The following is a 20995-nucleotide window of genomic DNA, read 5'->3' as shown; positions in this document are numbered from 1 at the left end:
CTGCAGTACTTCACTTATGAGTTGTGAAAACTTGGGGTTATAATGTTATATTCATAGCTCAATAATTTTATTGCGGTTCATGTACATATTAAGGTAACTTTAAAACCATTGCGCACACTTTCTGTAAACATTCTGTTCCCTGTTAATCTACGACAGTCATACCACTTCACTATCAAGATGGTGTTAAAGAAATATTTCTTCATCAATTCTGTATATGTACAAAGGTTTTGTGGCGCAGTGATAATGTTCCTGCCTCCGAGCTTAATGCCTCTGGGCTCGATTCCCACATCAGAAATTTCTAGCCATGGAAGGTGCATTTGTAAAGTGGCCAAATATGTTAGTTAGCGGTCTGTAAATTCTTCTAATATGGCTGAAGACCAGCTGTAAGAATGGGAAGGTTTCCTGGTCAGTCACCCTACAGAGGTGATGACAAACCACTACAGCCTATAAACATGGACCAATCTAATGAAGTCCTTGAGTAATATTTACATTTAGCATCTTTTCTCCTGTCCTCTCTTCCAAGGCACAAGGCCTGATTGCTGCCTTGTAGTGGCGCTTCTTACAAATTAGTCCCATTTTCTCCCTCTTGATGGCAGTGACTGGTGCCTGGCGTACAGCTGTAGGAATAAACTGGTAACTCATCCCTGTTTTCATTCTTTATGTCTGAACTTGGATGGTTGCAGGCAATTTAACCATTGCAGCTAAAACCAAATACTATCCTAGCCTGCTATTGACAGAGATAAAGATGACTGGAGAATGGTCAGAAACAGGCACTGTGACCACATTTTAAGATAGGATTTAACTTGAGCCAGTGATACTCTTCCATTATAGTAATTACTTTCTTTCATTTAAGGAACGTCAGATACAGCTTATCCGAGAGCTCCTCATAACAGAAGGCTCGACCAGCATTCAGTTAAATGAAGAACAGAAGTCTGCTCTTGCTTTCCTCAACCCTAAATGCTCAAATTCTAATGGATATGCATCCAACAAACGGTAGTACTTCTCAGTTGCCCACAATTGTTTGTGCTGTTGGTTTTGGGGTAAAGCTTCACAGTTGCAGAGAAAACAAACTTGTTGCATGTTGGTTTTGTATCCCGTTAAATCAGGAAGAGAGCAGTGAAACTTTCATTCAATACTTAGAGGACATCAAGTGACGAGGCAGTACTTTTTTATGCAAAGTACTTTTTCCACATAACTATTTTATGCTCAAGAATTTTTTGGCAGTGATGAAAATGCTGATTTTCCTGCAGCATTGGAGAATGTCCAGTCAACACTACCTCTCTGCAATAACTGTACTCCAATAATTGTAATTGTAGAAAAGATGAAGTACCCCAGTGCAAACAGCTAGGGTCTAGGCCTAAACATCCAGAGGCTGCCTTTGTGCTGCCATCGCTGCAAAACCGTAGAACAGGATAAGAGTGGAAATACTTGAATCTGTAGTGTGAGATCAGTCTCCAGAGCTGTGGCCTGGTAGGTTTGGAGTTCTGCCTCTTGCAGCTGTTTAAGATAGAGCCATTCGGGGATGTGTTAAGATCCTTCCTATGCCTGATGTCACTGCACAGTCAGCACTGGAAAAGACAATCTGTTCCCGGGTCTTAGTGCCAATAAAAAAGCGACTAATGATTTGAGTAAATTTTTTTTAATATATGGATGTACTTTGCGCAAAAAAGTGCTTTTCTTCCTTTCTTTTCCATCTCCCTTTCTCTTTAATGGTTAGCCAGGCAGCACTGTAATGTGCAGATTGATCTTTCTCAATGTTCTAGCCAAATGCCCACAAATTAAAGTGAGATTAGAAATCACTTCATAACACTTAAATGGGTATCCTCAGATATTAACATTAAAAGTGTACTCGAATGTTTGTACAACCCATGTGTTTTGCTCATGAGTTGTTTGTCCTGGAATTCTAGGGGATATGTTTATAACCTAGAATTATTTTTAAAAATTAATAAATGAAATATATCAGTGCTGCTGGCATTTGGAGATTTGATGTGCCAGTTCGGCTTAGTGAATGTACTCTCCTCTCCTCTGACTAAGTTTGTGCGTTTAAGTCCAGCTCCAGAGCTTGAGTGTACAATCTAACTTCAGTATAGTGTTCAAGGAATTCTCCATTCCCAGGGCTGCCATTGGCAAACTTGAGGCCTGATGCCTGTGGAGCTGAATATAAAATGATCACACCACACCGTTTAGCCTTCTCAAAATAGTATTTCATCTGTTAACATCATTGAGAGATTAGCTAACTGGTCATTTGTCTAACTTGCTATGTGTGGGACCTTGCTGCGCGCAAATTGGCTACCGCCTGAGCCTGCAAAGCAACAGTGACTGCATTTTAAAAGTAAGCTTTAAAGCGTGCTGCAAACGTGAAAGGTGCTACCTATTACTTCTACTACTTGGCATCACCTCGGCTTGGCTATAAGGTGCTTGTCTTCTTACAGTCACTTTATCCAGTTTTAAAGTTTCCTTACTCCCAATAAAAATGCAAGTAAATAAAAAAGATCTTCTGTAGTAGTGGGGCTTTGCCATTTATCTTCATTCTTAGTTGTGATCTATAATCACAGTAATGCTGCTGCTTTTTATTTGGAAACAAATATGCAGCATAAATGCTATTCATGACTAGTGAAGTGATAAGGTAATGTAGTTAAACCGAATGAGTGTTCTGAGTTTGCTGACAATCACTGAATATTTTTACTTTTTTTTTGTTTAAAGGTTATCAACAATAGATGAGTCTGGATCGTTTGTCTCTCATTCTGACATTAGCTATGACAAAACTGACGATTCATTGGTAACTATTTTACATATTTGATTTTTGTTTTGTTCGTTGGAATTGGGTACATGTTAATAGGCTTGAAGTGCAGTAATCTTTCCAGAATTAAAAAGAAAAGCAGAAATTGTAGGTTCTCATGTAGACTGAGTTACTGGTTGATGTTAAAATGCTTCAGGGGAGTAGTAAGGCAACTTGACAAAACACTGGCCCAAGGATGAGTGTTCAGAATTTGGGTGATCAGCCCATTCAACATTTTAAGTAACTGCTGTTAGGGTTTTTTTTTTAAATGTGGGTTGTCATAACCTGTTTCTCCCGAGCATTAAGTTATAAAATGTCTGAAACTTCATCAAATATATAATATTTCTAGATAGTAGGAACTGCCGATGCTGGAGTCTGAGATAACAAGGTGTGAAGCTGGATGAACGCAGAAGGCCAGGCAGCATCAGAGGAGCAGGAAGGCTGACGCTTCGGGTCTGGCCGCTACTCCAGAAAAGTTTTTTTTTCTCTGAAGAAGTGTCCAGACCTGAAGCTTCAGCCTTCCTGCTCCTCTGATGCTGCCTGGCCTGCTGTGTTCATCCAGCTCCACACCTTGTTATCTTATAACATTTCTAACTGTGCCATGAAGGCACATTATTCCATAAGTTTTTGTTTTGTATGTTGTGTTCCCCACTCGATGTCAGGATTTGCATAGATTTATTAAAATTGTGATTTGTTTCATGTGTTCAAATTTCGAGCAGCTGAGTAACTAATTGATGAGTATCATTTGTATCAACAATGAGTGCTCTTTAAACAACTAGTGGTTTAATTGGATACTCTGGCATTATTATATAAATGCAATTGCACTGTTAATGCTGCTCATGACAGCTCTTTGGAGTTCTGTAGCAACACTACTTTATTTCAAAGTCTACTATTATGGACAGGTTGAACGTGAAGTTTACCACTATAACACCGGACTTTCAGGCAAACGGATGTGGACTAGTGGCTAGCAGATGCTCACTACAGAGTAGTGGGAAAGCATAACTCAATACTCGTTTCTGTGAAACACCTTGACAAATAGGGTAAGGCACTGATTAGTGTAGAGAATACAGAAAAGGAGTCAAACCTCTTAAATATCTGGGTGCTCAAATGTCCCTGCAAGTTCAAAAACTTTGATTGCATTTCAAATATTATGTAAACATACTCTGATTGGATTGTGCTCAAAGGACTGGCTGGTTCATCTGCAGTTTATCTAATGTAGAAACTTTGTGTTGCATCTCAATTGAAAACCGTAACCAGGCGATATTCCCCAGAAGTTATTCACGATTGGCAAAAAATTGTTGAAACTGTGTCTCTCTCTCTTGATGTAGGACTGGGATTCCTCCATTGTGAGGACTGTGAAGTTAAAGAAAAGAGAAAAACGGGTAGGTTTCAAACTTCCTTAAATTGTTTATGGCTCAGTTTGAACATGATTGGTATGGTCGCAAATTCAATGGACACACTGACAAAAAAAATTGTCATTATAACTCAGCTCAGGAGGTGCATATTTGCATGGTATTTGTTGAAAGAATGACAACCAAAATGAATGTCCAGCTATATATTCCCTCTGTATTTATTTGCTTCCTTCATGCAAGTTAATGACTTCCCTTGCAAGTCATGTAGCTATTCCATTGCAAGGCATTTCCATGGAAAATAGATATTGTAATCATGCCAGCTGAATATTAGAAATGCAAAGGCCGCCAGATCCACCTGTATGATATTCTGCATTCTTTGCTTTAATATTAATATTCTGTTCTTCCTACCAAAATGGTGAGAACACATTTTCCAAAATAATATTCTGTCAAGTTTTTGCTCACTCAGTCAATTTAGCTGTACCCCTTTGCAAACTATCTATGTCTTTCTCATAACTTGTTTTCCCACCTATCCTTGTATTCTCAGCAAATTTATCTACAGTGCACTCTATATTTGTGACATAGACAAAGGGACAGATTGCAAATAGTTGAGGTCCCAGCACTAATCCTGTGGCACTCCACTAATTAGTTTGCAAGCTTGAAAGTGATCTATTTATTCCAAATTTTTTATTAGCCAATCCTCTGTCCATATTTCAAGTCTTTGCCATTTCCTTGTTTCCTGTTATTAATCCATTAGTCTTGGCCTAATAGAATGGCACTTACTTTACCCATTTTCTCACTTTTTATATACTTACAGAAGTATACTTTTACTGTCCCTTTTAATAATTTATACTAATTTGCTCTGGTATTCTAATTTCTCTCTTGTCTTTAGTCACCTTTTTCTGGTGTCCAATATTTTCCCAATCTTCTGGCCTACCACTAATCTTTGACATTTTACACTTAGTCTTTCAAGTTATTGCCATTCTTAACTTGCTAGCCATGGTATGGGCATCCTTCTTAGAATTTATCTTTCTCAGCACAATATATTTTTGAGAGTTATGAAACATCTCCTTAAATGTCTGTACAGCTTCTCTGCTGTCTTAACTTCTGGCCTATTTTTCCAATCTACTTTAGCCATCTGTACCATCTTAGTTTGGTACTTGCTTTTATTTCAGATCCGGGTTTCTCACCCTTAATATGCCATGTGATTACAATGAAAAATATCTCTCGTCATGACATGTTCTTTTTTTTTAAGAAAACTGTTTTCGGTTCTGCTTGATGTAAAATCTGTCTACAAAAGCAGATTTTTCCCTTCAGGAGGTTTCTGGTACACCTGTCTAAATCTATTTATACCTGGATTAAAGGCCATGAGAAATATAATTCTATTTGCAGCTGTAGAACAGTACACCATTGTACCTTACCTTGAAGCACTTTAATGTTAATTGGAAAATTGTATTATAAATTAGTGTACCAGATTGCACGGCCATTATTAAATCTGCCTTTATCAACTGGCTTTGCCTTCAGCAAGAAGTTTCTGCTACACTTGTGTGAATGGAGGCTATTTATTCCTGGAAAGGTCATGGGTATTGCATTTGTAGAAGTAGACAGTTACAAATTTACTCATGGCTGTACAGCATTGTACTTTATTTGAAATCACTTTAATATATAATGTTGACAAGAACATTGTGTTCATGCATCAGGTTCATTTGTGATTGATAACAGCTATGCAACCAGTTATGGCCAATTGTATTAAAAATTTTGTACCTGTTTCCTTCCAGCGTTCTTCAAGGGTCTTGGTTGATGTCCAGCCAGCACCAGCTAAGCGTTCACGATCAATTGAAAAGGTGAGTATTGTAGACAAATGTAAAATGCAGCAGTTGATAGAGTATGAGACCAGCCTGTAGTTCATTAGAACAGTTGAGTTTGAGGTAAGCGCAGCACGGTTGAGGGTTTCAGCAGCAAATGAGCTGAGATGGGGATGAAGATGGGCAATATTAGATCTAGAAATAAGCAATCTTTTGTGGTGACACAAATCTGATGTTACAAGATCAATTCAGAACCAAGTGTGACACCAAGATAGTGAAAACACTGGTTTGATCTCAAACTAGGACCAGTTAGAAAGATGGATACAGTAGCTCGAAAATAGTTTGGAGTGTGGACCAAAGACAACGAATGAAGTATTCTCAGTATTAAGTTGGGCGAAATTTCTGCTCAACTAGTGCTTGATATCAGTTAAGCAAGTAGGTAATTTTAGGCAAGGGACACAATGGTGGGATTGAGCTGGATGGTGTCAGCTTGTGTGTGAGATTTAACACTATGCTTTCAGATGACAGCTTTGGTTATTTTTTTCAGCAAAACGATTCCATTGTGGCTAAAACCACTCTGACCTTGCCAAATAATGGCGGGCCAATTGAGGCAGTTTCTACAATCGAGACAGTGCCATACTGGACACGAAGCAGGAGACGAACAGGTGAGCTCTGTTGTCAAAATGTTGAGGTCTTCTGGTCTGAGGTTAACGTTGGTGGACAAGATGGGTGCTGACTGAAATGTTGTATTTTGGAAAGCCTCCTCCAGAAGCTAAGGCATTTGACGTTTTTTCATTATTTATTTGTTGCAGGGTATTTTTAAGAATTTAGTTTTACTACGGTGGTAAACTCAAGCATTTATGCTTTTTAATACTAAATTGGACTCACTGCATTTATCCAGAAGTGGAATTCTGCAAGCTTTCTATCCTTCGAGTTGCAGTTTGGAGTTTTGGTGAAAGCTACTTACAGCCGTTACTTTTGTCCAAGTGAGGTTGACTTATTCGGCAAAAACCAGAGGTTGAACTGAAATACTTCTGCTTTGCCTGACTCAGCATTTTGAGCAGCTGAATTGTTGGGGGAATCTAGACACTCCTTTTTGATGTTTAGACTGAATACTTGATTTTTAAAGCAGAAAAAAGCTCCATAGATATCCTCATCCTCAATGATGGAGGAGCCCAGCATATCATTGCACTTCTGGCTGAAGATGAATGCATATATTTCAGTCATGTCTTTTGCAGAGTGGATGATCCAACTTGACTTCCTCTTGAGGTCCCCAACATCCCAGACACCAGTCTTTAACCAATTTGATCCACTCCACATAATATCAATACATGGCTGGTTGAAATCATACCTAGTACAAAGGAACAAAAACAGAAGTAGCTGGAAAAGCTCAGCAGGTGTGGCAGCATCTGTGAAGGGAAAAAAAAATGTCAGTTAATATTTCAGACCCAGTGACCCTTCCTCGAAACACACAAAGGAAGCAAGTACAAAAGAAGGTGGTTATGGTTGTTGGAGGGCAGTCATCTTGGTCACAGGACGTCGTTGCAGGAGTTCCTCAGGGGAGTGTCTTGGTTGAACCATCTTCTGTTGCTTCAACATAACAAAGTGTGGAGCTGGATGAACACAGCAGGCCAAGCAACATCTCAGGAGGACAAAAGCTGACGCTTCAGGCCTAGACCCTTCATCAGAGAGGGGGATGGGGTGAGGGTTCTGAAATAAATAGGGAGAGAGGGGGAGGTGGACCGAAGTTGGATAGAGGAGAAGATAGGTGGAGAGGAGAGTATAGGTGGGGAGGGCATAGGTCAGTCCAGGGAAGACGGACAGGTCAAGGAGGCAGGGTGAGGTGAGTAGGTGGGAAATGGAGGTGCGGCTTGAGGTGGGAGGAGGGGATAGGTGAGAGGAAGAACAGGTTAGGGAGGCAGGGACGAGCTGGGCTGGTTTTGGGGTGCAGCGGGGGAAGGGGAGATCTTGAAGCTTGTGAAGTCCACATTGATACCATTGGGCTGCAGGGTTCCCAAGCGGAATATGAGTTGCTGTTTCTGCAACCTTCGGGTGGCATCGTTGTGGCACTGCAGGAGGCCCAGATGGACATGTCGTCTAAGGAATGGGAGAGGGAGTTAGAATAGTTCGCGACTGGGAGGTGCAGTTGTTTATTGCAAACTAAGCGGGGGTGTTCTGCAAAGTGGTCCCCAAGCCTCCGCTTGGTTTCCCCAATTTAGAGGAATAGCTTTTCTTCCATCATAAGGTCAGGAGTGGGACTGCTCGTGGATGATTTCACAATGTTCAGTACCATTTTTGACACCCCAGATGATGAGCAGTCCATGTCCACTCATAACAAGACCTGAACTGCATCCAAGCTTAGGCTGATAAATAAATAGCCTTTGTGCCACACAGATGCCAGGCCTTGGCAATCTCCAACAAGAGAGAAACTAGCCATCATCCCTTGATGTTCAATGGCACTGCCATCACTGAAACCCCCCAACATCCTGGGGATTAGAAACATAACTGGACGATCCACATAAATTCTGTGGCTGCAGGTCAAGAGGCTAGGAATTCTGCAGCAAGTAACTCGCCTCCTCTCTTCCAAATCCTGTCCGCCATGAAAAGGCATACATCAGGGGTGTGTTGGTATACTCTTCACTTTCCAAGGTGAGTAGAGCTCCAACAACACTTGAAGCTTGACACTATCCAGGCCAAAGCAACCCACTTGATTTTCGCTCCTTTCAAAATCTGGCAGCACCTTCCAAATCCGTGATCGTTACCACCTTGACGACCAGGGCAGCAGTTGTATAGGAACACGCCACCTAGTAAGTTCCCATCCAAACTCCACACCACCTTGACTTGGAAATATATCACTGTTTCTTCACTATTACCAAGGCTGATGTCCTTCACAGTACTGTGGGTATATCTACACCTCCAAAGATTGCAGAAGTTCAAGACGGCTCACCATCACCTCCCAGGGCAGTTGGGGGTGGGGATCATATGTTGGCCTAATCAGAGAAACTTGCACACTGAACAATTTTTAATACAAATACAGTATACCTTCCCTGAACAGAAGTCAATATATCTTCATATTAGTTGTTCTGCTATGTGTCAGTGTGGATTTTTACCTAATTTAGGTAATTGTATCTTTCTCTCTTGTTCACCCTGTTTATCTCCTCTTGCCATGCAGCTTGTGGAGAGCAAGTGCTGGAGATTTGCCAGGCTAGTGATAATCCTCTGTGCAACCACTTAATATTATTGTAATAAGAGTTGTATGATAATTGGGTTTCAGATTTGTTTGTTCTCATTTTGCATTGAGAATTTGCAGGCTTTTTTACGTAAATAAAATTGGGTTGATTAATAATCAAGGCAAAAATTGTTGGTCCGAATTTGTTTTTCTTCTGATTGAGTGTAACGATGGCTCAAAGGTGAGTTACCAGATGACTGGCTTAATTACCAATAAATTTGAACAATTATCCATGTTTAAATTCTGACCAACATAATTGGCGACTTTTTTTGCGCATTTCCGTGACCCCCCCCCCAACCCCGTCCAGCTTAATTGTCTATGACTTTACACAATTTACATTTATAGTATTTTTTTTTCTTTTGAAGCAAATCTGAAAGGACCAGATCTTGATGCCATTTCGGAAACTCCCTCAAGCACCCCATCAGCAACCAGTAGGTCTGATACTTGCAGCACGCCTCAGAGTAATGGAGGGATGAGGACTCATGAGTTTGTCTCTAAAACGGTAGTTTCTGTTTTTTTTCTTTTTTTTGCCCTGCTGTCTTCTGTTAAATTTTTCTGTTTCTGCTTTTTTTTTGTTTTGTTTGACTCTCCTGTACGGAAACTTTTGACTACAAGTTTTGTCCCAGAATGTTTTCTGGAGTTTGTCTGGGTTACATGATATTTTAAAAGTATTCAATAACTATTTTTAGTTAAGAGTGAGGCTTCTTTTCATGTCCCTAAGCTCTTTAAAGAAGCTTGAGTATCATACCCAAGCCTAGGATCGTCCAAAGTTTGAAGCCTAGTACAACATAATAGGTGATTTTATTGTGCCAGGCTTCTGCCTGTGCTTGTCTGAAAAAAACGCTTAAACGTGTGTATGATGAGGTTGGAAGTGCAAGTACATGGTACCACTTCAAACCATGTTTCCGCAACCCTGGAATAGTATTGATGTGTTCCAAATGACAATATGTTTGTCTTCATATTTTTCTAGGTTATAAAGCCAGAATCATGCGTTCCTTGTGGCAAAAGGATAAAATTTGGGAAGCTGGCCTTGAAGTGCCGAGACTGCAGAGTTGTGTCTCACCCTGAATGCCGAGATCGCTGTGCACTCCCCTGTATCCCAACTTTGGCAGGAACCCCTGTAAAAATTGGTGAAGTAAGCTTCACATTGACATTCTAGAAATCTGTGGTATTGTCAACAGGCAGTAGAATTGGCCAATGAAGCCCTCTCAAATTGTAAAGTAAAACTAGATAAAGCTGTCAAAGTTCTTCAACAGCTTAGACCAGCTAAGTGTTAACAAATTCACTCTCGAACATGAAAAGACAAATAGCTATTTACAGAGTAATCAACTGTAGCATTGAGGTACAAAATTGTTCTTTTTATGTTCCATATTGTATTTTCTTTGTCATAAATGGTGTCCATAGTTTACCAAATTATCCATTATATTTAATTAATTTGTAAATGAATTAATTTATAATTAATTTGTATGTGAAATGTGCAAATAAATCACCCTCATCTGATCATTCTGAATGTCTATGGTATTTCTCCTGATATATTCATTTTTGTTTGTGTTGCTTCCAGGGAGTTTTGGCAGATTTCACATCCTCTAAGTCACCCATGATCCCATCCATTGTGGTGCATTGCATCAATGAGATTGAGCAAAGAGGATTGTCTGAGGTAGGACTAAAACCTTTCATTATTAATTCATCAATTTAGAGCCTTAATACAAAATAAACTTGAGTCCCTCAAACCATTTCCATGTCTAGGCGTTAAGTTTTCAAGCTGTTTGTGTTTTTCTTCTCTCTCTATTCAGTCCTGGAGTTCAAGTTCTGTGCAGGCAATGTACTGATGAATTGTGATTAGTGTTAAGCAGGGCAGCAACAATTATGGTTATTTTTGTGGGGCCTGAAGGCACATTCTTTGCCCTATAGAAATAATCCTGCCCTTTTACTAGCTACAGCAATAAATCAAGCACGCACTTGCCTTGTTCCAACACAAAACGACACTTGAACTCTTAGAACATCAATAAAATTTGTAACGACAGGCAGGGGTGTTGGGTGCATAGCAGTAGGTCCCTTTCAAAATATTGCCATCCTGTTTAATGCCAGGTGAAACAATAGTCTTGTGTATAAGTGGCCCATTTATCAAGGAAAAAAGGTTGGAAAATGTATTCAAGATTCACAGAAATATCTTCAATTTCAGGTTATAAGGTTGACGTGTCAGGTTTAATTGTATAATGCAAGTAACTGGTGTTTCCATTAGACTGGACTGTACCGTATCTCGGGGTGTGACCGCACTGTGAAAGAGCTGAAGGAGAAGTACCTGAAAGGGAAGAACATGCCATTGCTCAGCAAAGTGGATGACATTCATGTAATTTGTGGGCTTCTGAAAGATTTTCTGAGGAATTTGAAGGAGCCCCTTGTAACTTTCAAACTGTATTCAGCGTTTGTAAGTGCAGCAGGTTTGTAAATTTTGATTCTGGTGATGGGTTTTGGAAAGAAGAACCTGTTTATTGAATAACTGCAGATATGACTCAGCATGGACAATCCAATGACAAATTGGGTAACTATACAGTTAGTTTAACTAGTACAACTTTAACATCTTAGCTAATTTAACATTGGGTGTGAAAACATTTTGCAAAGTAGTCAGTCCATCTAGGAATTCAAATGTGCTCAGTAGAAAGGAGCAGCAAGTGTTTTGTTTTTAAACTCGGTTCTGGAGCTATTTGCTTTCCCCTGCATTGGACCATATGTTTTTCAATTTTACTTTTAAATCTGGCAAATTTGCTGCTTAAGACGTTGTTTGAATGGAGTTTAGATTATTGGTCCTATTTAAAATTGTTGGGTATTAACCTAAAGGGGAATGGTATTATGACTGATACTGTGGTATATCATTGTACTTCAGCCTATTCAGAGGGGAAGGAAATTATGCAGCATATATTAAAACTGGGCTTATTTTCCCCTGGGAAATGTAAATGTAATTCATTTCATGCAGTCAACAGAGTTCAGCATTTCTAACTGATCTTTACCTAAGGGCAGAGATGTTGCACAGCTTGTCTCACCAATGTTGTTTCATTCTATAGAAATTACTGACGACGATAACAGTGTTGCAGCAATGTATCAAGCTATCAGTGAGCTGCCCCAACCTAATAGAGATACTTTGGCATTTCTGATGAATCATCTGCAAAGGTATGTTTGAAATTGTGAATTTGTGTAGTTTAAGACATTCACTACATAAGGGGTATCCAACACTTGGCAACATTCTGTTGTGGCTGGTGAGTGGTTGACACATCAATAATCCTTATTGGCTCGAATCCCAAAAGCAGCCATTTCTCGTTTTACGAACAAATGAATTGGGAGCAGAAGCAGGCCACTTGATTCGTCAAGTCTGTTCCACCATTCAATATGATCCAGTTTGTGGCCTCAGCTCCAAGTTTTCACCTATTCCTCAAATAACCTTTGACTCCATTTGTTAGCGAAGAATCTGTCTATTTCTGTTTAAAAATGTTCAATGACCCTGCCTCCTCCATTTATGGAGGAGAGAGTTACAATGATACTTGACCCTCCTAGGAGAAACAATTCCTTCCCATCTTTGTCTTCACTGGGAGACCACGTGTTCTTAAACTCTATCTCTTGGTTCTAGTCTCTCCAAAAATGGAAAGCATCCTCCCAGTATCTACTCCCATCAAATCCCCTAAGGATTTTTTACATTTTAATGAGATCATCTCTCATTCTTCTAAACCCTAATGGATATAGTCCAATCTGTCTGAAGAAAATCCCTTTGTCCTAGGTCTCAGTCAACTGAATCTTCTCCTAACTGCTTGTAATGAAATTATATCCTTTCTAAAATAAGGACACCAAAATTATACACAGTAAGCTCGACGTGGTCTCACGTTGCCCTTTTACCTTCTCTTTCCCTATCCCATTCTTCGTCTTTTCAATTTTTTTGTAAACAAAAAACATGGAGTCAATGCAACTTTGAAATTTTGGATGCAGTGGAGGCAGCAGTGTCAGCGATCAGTGCACTAGTTGTGCAGACGTAGCACCCTCCGCTTGGGAGAGTGTAATCTGACAGGTTCTACTTTGTTTCTTTTCATGCATTCGTGAAGTCAGGTTTAAATCTTTTTTTTGATGTCAAGCTTATGACTTCTGATGAAGCAGAAGTGGTTCCTTTGTTTGAACATTCAAAATAGCTTGATCTCTGAATTTATTTTTAACTGAGCCTAAGAAGAAATAGAACTGGAAAAGAAACTGTTCCAGAAGCTAGAAGATGTGTCTGATAATATAATTATGATTATTGAGGATATGGTGCTGATACCTTACCAATTGGAGAGGTTTTTATTAGCCACGCCCAGACTAAGACATGACATCCTAGAAGCTACAAAGACAAGTGTCTCAGATGAGATCCAGACTTTGCAAACTTGTGTGGAGCAATTCAACAAGTGTTACCTGACCTTAAAAGTCCAGCTGTATGCAAAATTCAGAAACAACATTAACCTTGAGCCCAATGGACATCCGAGCTGTTTATTCTCCCCACTTGTATTTTGCTCAATTGAACAACTTAACTTCCTTTCCAAGTTTGCAAAAAAAAATTCATCATTTTGTTCACAAATGTTGAACTAAGTTTTTTAAGATTTTTATTCTGTAGCTCCATTTATTTAATGGAAAGATTTTTTATTATTAGGCTTTAGTTGAATTTCATTGCACCATGGGAATGTAATGCGACTTATGCACCAGTTAGCTGGCAGTATGGTTCTGCTCTGTTCCGTTGCTATAAAAAATCTTGAATAATATTTTGCTTGCTTCATTGATCTGTCCAAGTAAACCAAAAAGTTTGCTTGATTTGATGCAAAAGTCTGAACTTAAGTTTTCTTCCCTCTTAGAGTGGCTAACAGCCCAAATTGCAAGATGGACATAGCCAACCTTTCCAAGGTCTTTGGCCCTACAATTGTGGGTTATTCCACACCTGATCCATCACCCATGTCAATGCTACAGGAAACCAAGCTGCAACCGAAGGTATAACTAAACTGTTATTGTGTGCCCCCATCTGTTGATAACAATATTAATGTGAGGTGGGCTTTTAAAGTTAACCCTTTCATTCATGTTCATATGTGACATGCAGAGCTGGTATTGATCAAAACTTCTGGTGTAGTCTGCAAGCATTCTGACATCTGTGCTGTCTTGTGCAAAAGGTGAACTTGAGCCATTATCTCAGAAGGAACAATTAGAATTTCTGGTGCTTGATGTTGGGGCTATGTGCATCATGCCACAAAAACAGTCACAGTAGTGATCGAGTTTATTGCGAATATTATTATTTTACCTTTGGGTTAACCACTAACCTCTCAAACAAAAATCTCTCGCCTTGGATTTAATGGTGAAAATGAGTACTCTTTTATGGGCTAGTTATCTGTGACTTGACAAGGCTTTGGGTAAAATGGTAGCAAGCAGTTTTTTTTTTTTAATTATTGTGTGTCTGTGTCTGTTTTGGAACTGACCAAATCTAAATGCTGCTGCTTTTCTGGTAGGTGGTTGAACGTTTCCTATCTTTGCCAGTGGAGTACTGGAGCCAGTTTACAATGGTGGAGCAGGAGAATATCCAACCTAATCGAATCATTGAAAATTCTAATGCTTACAGCACTCCTGAAATGAAAGGTAATATTGTTGGCGATCAAAACTGACGGAGTAGCATTCTGACTTGTTTCAAGCTTTGCACTTGTCTGTATCTTCTGATATTTCAAAATTATTCATGAGATGGATTTTCCAAGCGTGCTACAGGAAAGATGTTGAACTTGAAAGCGTTCGGAAAAGATTTACAAGGACATTGATGGGATTGGAGAGTGAGTTATAGGGAGAGGCTGAATAGGCTGGGGCTTTTATCCCTTGTAGCACAGGAGGCTGAAGGGTGACCTCTTTTGGAGGTTTATAAAATCGTGAAAGGCATGGATAGGGTGAATAGCCGTGGTGTTAGTCTCAGGTTAGGGGGTCCCAAAACTAGAGGGCATAGGTTTAAGGTGAGAGGGTAACAATTTAACAGTGACCTGAGGGGCAACTTTTTTCATGCAGAGGATGGTATGTTTATGGAGCAAGCTGCCAGAGGATGTTTTGGCAGCGGGTACAATTACAACATTTAAAAGGCATCTGGGTGGGTACAAGAATAAGAGGGGTTTTGAAGGATCTGGGCCAAATGCTGGCAAGTGTGACTACAGCAGTTTAGGGTATCTGGTCAGTACAGGCGAGTTAGACTGAAGGGTCCGTTTCCATGCTGTATGACTGACTATGACTGTTCGACCATTTAGCTAGATACTGTTGTCAGTGGACCAAGTTGAAGACTTGGCTTGTGATTTAAATCATGTAATCTTAGTATGATCCCGTAATGTGTGGTGACTCCATCTTTCAGTTGAGACATTGGACTAAGCCCTGACCATACTCTGTAGATCCTGTTCCAATATTCAAAAATCAAGGAGTTGGTTCTCCTGGTAACCTTGCCAACAGTCAATCCTCAAACAGCAGCACTGTTCGTTTTGCTATTATTATGGTATCTTGCTGTGTGCGAAATGGATGTACTGTTTAATAACTCTGTTGACTCTGACTCTGCCAATGGAGTTCATGCAAGGCACTTTGGGATGTTTGTAAAATTTGACCAGCTGCTACTGTTGAAACCATGACAATTTTTTTTGTTTCTCATTTTTTGGTTTGGAATGGAGTTGAAATTAAGAATTGAACTTTGAACAACAGCTTACTTTAAAAGGTTCTAATTAGAAATAAACTAATAGAATCGCTGCAACAATTTGGGTATTTTAATTTGCTATTGTGAAAAATATCCAATATTAATGTATTTGTATGTACATTTGTTAGACCATTAAAAGTGTGGGTGGTAAGTTGATGTCATGACTCTCTCCAAAGTAATTGTGATTACAAACTCCATTTTACAACTGTCTCTTTTCATTGTTTGAAAAGAGAGGCAGAATACTTTGTGGAGATAAGTTTTTCACTTTATTTTGATAGCTCTCCAACTTGGTATGGTAGTTAAAATTTTCATTCATCTATGAAAATTCAGCATTCCAGACCCTCAATAGCACCCAGCACTGCTCCATTGATACACACGGGAGCATAAGCCACTTATCATGGAGAATGTTATTACTCAGTATGCAGAGACTGTACTTGTACCAGCCTGGATCCTCCTAATTCAGTAGCATCCAAGCCAGGATTATGCCAGGCACTACAGGTCTTTGGACCACATTTTGCCCAGGAGTATAGATCTGTCTGCAAATGGAGCTGCTCCAGGACATAATGGCCACCCATGAGCAACTCTGAGTTAGTGCAGTCTCGAGGTAACTGATCTTCCATGAAAATCTAAACCTAAACTCTTGAGGGTATCTGGATATAATTATGTTTTGGGTCTCATCTTTCTTTGAAATCTAATTCTTCATTTTCTTCCTAGTGAGCATGCTTGGGCCACTGACCACTCCAGAACATCAAATAATTGGCAAGACCCCCTCGTCCAGTTCCTTATCTGCACGAGTCAAATCCAGTCTGACCAAGACCACTCCCAAGTAAGTACATCTCTGATCTTGCAGTCTCGAATCCAATGTAAGAACTGCTGTTTAATTACCATGTTACAGGTGCCAGTTTGTTGATTTCAGTTGCTCCCCAATTTACCCTTTCCCTGTCTGATAACACTGTCCTTTCTGTGTCACTGGATGGGAACTGCTGGCACTGTCTATGGGTGTAGTCACATGGGCCAGAGAAATTTCAAGGTGGCAGCATGCCACCGCCTTCTTGAGGGCAGTTGGGATGGGCAATAAAGTTCTGGTTCAGCCAGTGACAGCTAGGTCTTGTGAACAAAGGAGAGAAGGATGTTGAGATTTACTTAAATCTCCCTTGATCGTGTGTACTCCCTCCTCTCTCCCCTCCCCCACTGCGCACATGCACTCCCTTATCTCCTTACATCACCTTTCCTGCCCCCAGATAGTTTTGGTTGATAACACTGTGCATTCGCCTTTATCTTTTCACCATAATGAGTTGGGCATTGCTGTGGTAATTTCATCATTCAAAGCTAAAAGGTAGGATTCTTTTTTCCCTGAAGATCCTTGAAGTTTCCATTCATATTTTCTAACCAAATCATTTTCAAAAGGTGTTCTCAATCACTGTGCAACATTTATACCTTTTGGGTCTGATTGCAAGTTCTGCCTTTGCCCGAATTGCTTGATTTTAAGTTGAAGTGACTTATGTTTGTTCAGCTCTATAACTGTCTTGCTGCTTCTACGTTTGAGGGTATTAAAGTTTTTTTTTCCACCTGCTGTGATGAAATTTGAAACCTTGCTATCTGGCAAGCAAAACTGCAAACAATTACCACAAAAATCATTCCTTCAATGTAATGTTGTTAAATGTTTTACAGGTTTGGAAGCAAAGGCAAGTCATCAATCAATTTCAATCGAACTGGAAACTTCTTTGCCTCCCCGTTATTGAAATAATCGCACATTTAACTAAATAGGCACAAAAATATTAATAAGCTTCCCTGGAATTTTGCATTAAACCAACAAATGCATCCTGCAGGTTTTTGTATTATAATCTGCATCATACAGCAGTTTTAATAATGTGTAATCACCAGTCTAATCCTTTTAAATATAATGTAGTTGATGTCTGTTATTAGAGATGGTACCTTTTTTTTAATGTTTTGAGCCTATTTTTAAGTAGATAACTTCTGTATTCTAATTTGCAATACTACAGCTTACCAGTATGATGGGAACATTGAAAGTTTAATTCTGTAACCTTTAGACCGGCAACTGATTTTTAAAAAAAACATTGGTATGTGTCTCAGAAATACTAAAAGCTCAAAGTGAAAGATTATTTTACATAGTCAAAGATTGTGGGATCTGTTATTACAGAATGAGAAATGTATAGGGGATAACTGAAGGATTGCTATAATCCAATAATTATATCCAGCTGACTGAACAATTCTGCCGAGCATTGATCTGGCTGAATTTTGTATTCGGCAATTTTCTGCCTTTTGTGGAGCTATTAATCCTGTATGAAAGATCTGGGCTTTTTTTATTTGTTTTCTTTGTTTTGCTTAAATTTCTTGTCACTTTGAAGGTTAATTTTTTAGCGGTAACCAATACGTACATAGCAGTTTTGTATTGCTGGCAATAAACTTGTATTCAGTGGCTCCATGCTTTAGTGGGAGTCCACTACAAGCCAAAAATGCCATGGAATGAGTTTTGTGCCTAGCAATTTCTATTGCAGGCACAGCCTAACTTCTGCCAGCTTTTAACCTAGTTCGTTGTGTTGACAATTTTTAATCCAGTTACAGAACAGAACAACTGGTTTTAAACAAACCTATCTTTGCTACAAAGCTGTGCTTTGATACCAGTAGCTATCAAGTAAAATGAATCACCAGTAGCATTTTTAGTATGAGGTGCTCACAATCTGGACACAATAGAGTATTGTCAAAGAACTTGGTTTTATAAAATGCATTTCAAATTGAGTTACCCATTTTGTGTATTCTGAATTTGGCAAAGAACTGGGCAAGGAACTCTTCAAGTTTGGGATTACCATGGCCCTTTCAGTGATTTAATAGAGGTTCCATTGTAAAATCTTTGTCAATTAAAATGTATGTGCTGCATTTTTTTTTGGTTGGAACGTAGTATTTAGACAAACTGGACATAAATTTATTTTCTAAGCCATTGAAAACCAAAGGCTTCTATTTTTTTTAAAAAAAAGAACTGTTTTTTAAATGTTTAATTAGGCTTGTGTATGCGTGTAAACGTTAACTTGTGATCCATCTTGAAGTGCAAAATTAAATTAGACACAGACAAATGCAAAGTGCTGACCTTGGTTATGGCTTGAGCTATGCCTAGATATACTTTGAATAACTTCAGAAGTATTCAGCATCAATAAAATAGAAAATTACAACCAAAAGTAGAAGCATGTTTCCGACTAATAAATCTGTATGTCATGCAAACTAGATTTTAAATTCTAGAGTATGGTGTTATCTAAATATAACTTTTACAGAACATGTAAACGTACCTATTCCCTTCAGCTTTTTTAATATTCCTTTTTATGCATTTGAGTTGTAACTACTGTGTAAAATATCATCTGTACCAAAGATTTACCTGCTGTCTCAAATTTGCCTTCACCTGTAAAATCCCTGCTTCATCAGCATCTGTTACAGAACTGCAGTGAAACCTGTTTATTAGGCACTAAATCCAAGTGAAAACTCAGGCAAGGTGTCAATAAGCAGCTTTGTTTTTTTTTCTCATATTTCTCAAAATTGAAACCCACAGGATACCATAATAAGTTTGTTTGAACTGTTTTTTGAAATGCTTGCAACCATTTAAGGATATCAGTTACCAAATTGCTGCAGCTTTATTGATGCATATTACACAATATATTGTAAGTAATTTTCACCTTTATTGTTGTGTAATGCGTACTCTTTTGTTTCAAAAACTTCAGTTAAATAAGTGCAGTGATCAACTCGTGTTTTTTTTTGTATTTTTTTTAAACTGTGTATGTGAATTTCAATGGGTTCATGTGCCATCCTGACTTGGAACTATATTGCTGTTGCTTTGTGATCACTAGGTCAAAATCTTGGAACTCTTTCCCAAAGAGTACTGTGCGTGTATCTACATCAGAGGGACTGTAATCGTCCAAGAAGTCCAAACTGACATTTATGTTCCACATGACCTTTCTCCTTCTCTCCTCCTCCATTTAACTGAGTCTCTTAATGGCCTTGGCTTGCCCTTAAATGCATCTGTTCTATTTGCACTGTATGAGTGTCAGATTTTGACCACACGGTAAAGTAGTTAAACCAATCCAATGAGGAATTCAAAATCAAGACTCTGATAATTGGGTCCTGTCATGTTGGACCCGCATTTCATGCTCAGTAAATGGAAGTACCTACCTTGTCAAACCCCTTCCAATAGGTCACCCCCTATGTCAGAAGAGTATCAAGCTGTTCAGCTATAATTTGATGGATGTGGGTTCTCAGTTTTGGTGTCAACATGGAAGTTCTTGCAACTTCTCCACAAATCCACTCAAATGTTTGGTTTGCATTTTTACATTTGCTTCCACTGCTACTTTTGATGCCTTGTGATCTGACCCCCCTTTAAATTTCTTTACTCCCCTTTTTGAGCACTTAGTCCCTAAGGAGTATGTTTTCTTGATTAATCAGCTCACTTAACCACCAGCTCACTTACCCGTACTGAAATTCAGCTGCTTTAAAATGGTTGTCACAGGTTCATTATAGATGAATTTAACAAAAGTAGGAAAAGGTAGATCTAACTTAAGCAGTTTGTAGTTATGTGTGTTAATTCAGGTGATAGCACTATTGAAGGATAATTCTGTTGGATGAGGGTAACTTTATCATGATCCTTTTCCCAAATTTTTCGTTGAAGGGGGAAGGGGTGCAGTAGTTTGTATTCTGAGATGTACTTTCCCACTACCTTGCTCAGTTACAAAATTTCAACCTGCTCCTGAACCCAGCAAACATTTCCGACCAGGGTAACTTAACCCACAATGTTTAAAGTAAGACCATCGTTCTAGACAAAAGTTATCAACAAATACACAAAGCAAGTGGGAAGTAACAAAACTTTTTCACCCAGTGAGTAGCTAGGGTATAAAATATGCTGCCTGGAAATGCAGTGGAGGCCAGTGCAATCAAGGCATTCAAGAGGTGTATTGGATGGTTATTTGGATGAAAATGATATGCAAGAGTATACAGGGAAAAAGAGATTAAATGAGCATTGTTGTTAACGAGCTGAAGAGCCTTCTGTGCCATAACACCTCTCGGAAATGTCCCATATCCAATTATTCTTAAATGTGCTCAAAGTATACCTCTTTCAGCAGCATTAGA

The 20995-nt window shown here is 39.1% G+C and overlaps 1 protein-coding gene across 2 annotated transcripts in view; it reads left to right on the top strand.

Annotated features, from left to right (window-relative positions):
- The window catches only part of racgap1 (Rac GTPase activating protein 1), a 28261-nt gene extending 8430 nt beyond the window's left edge, over positions 1–19831 (top strand). For both annotated transcript variants that reach the window (XM_048523651.2, XM_048523650.2), the window contains exons 4-17: positions 854–993; positions 2704–2779; positions 4108–4161; positions 5907–5972; positions 6481–6598; positions 9528–9664; positions 10133–10297; positions 10724–10819; positions 11405–11603; positions 12225–12330; positions 14025–14157; positions 14667–14793; positions 16583–16694; positions 17540–19831. In XM_048523651.2, coding sequence (XP_048379608.1) covers positions 854–993; positions 2704–2779; positions 4108–4161; positions 5907–5972; positions 6481–6598; positions 9528–9664; positions 10133–10297; positions 10724–10819; positions 11405–11603; positions 12225–12330; positions 14025–14157; positions 14667–14793; positions 16583–16694; positions 17540–17615 — 1605 coding nt within the window. In that variant the 3' untranslated portion in view covers positions 17616–19831. The remainder of the gene's footprint in view (positions 1–853; positions 994–2703; positions 2780–4107; positions 4162–5906; positions 5973–6480; positions 6599–9527; positions 9665–10132; positions 10298–10723; positions 10820–11404; positions 11604–12224; positions 12331–14024; positions 14158–14666; positions 14794–16582; positions 16695–17539) is intronic.
- The last annotated feature ends 1164 nt before the right edge of the window (positions 19832–20995 follow it).

This window comes from Stegostoma tigrinum, chromosome X (genome assembly GCF_030684315.1).
Source record: "Stegostoma tigrinum isolate sSteTig4 chromosome X, sSteTig4.hap1, whole genome shotgun sequence".
In the NCBI taxonomy this organism is placed as follows: Eukaryota; Metazoa; Chordata; class Chondrichthyes; order Orectolobiformes; family Stegostomatidae; genus Stegostoma; species Stegostoma tigrinum.
Note: the sequence above shows the minus strand (reverse complement) of the source record. Positions and strands in the feature narration are given on the sequence as shown.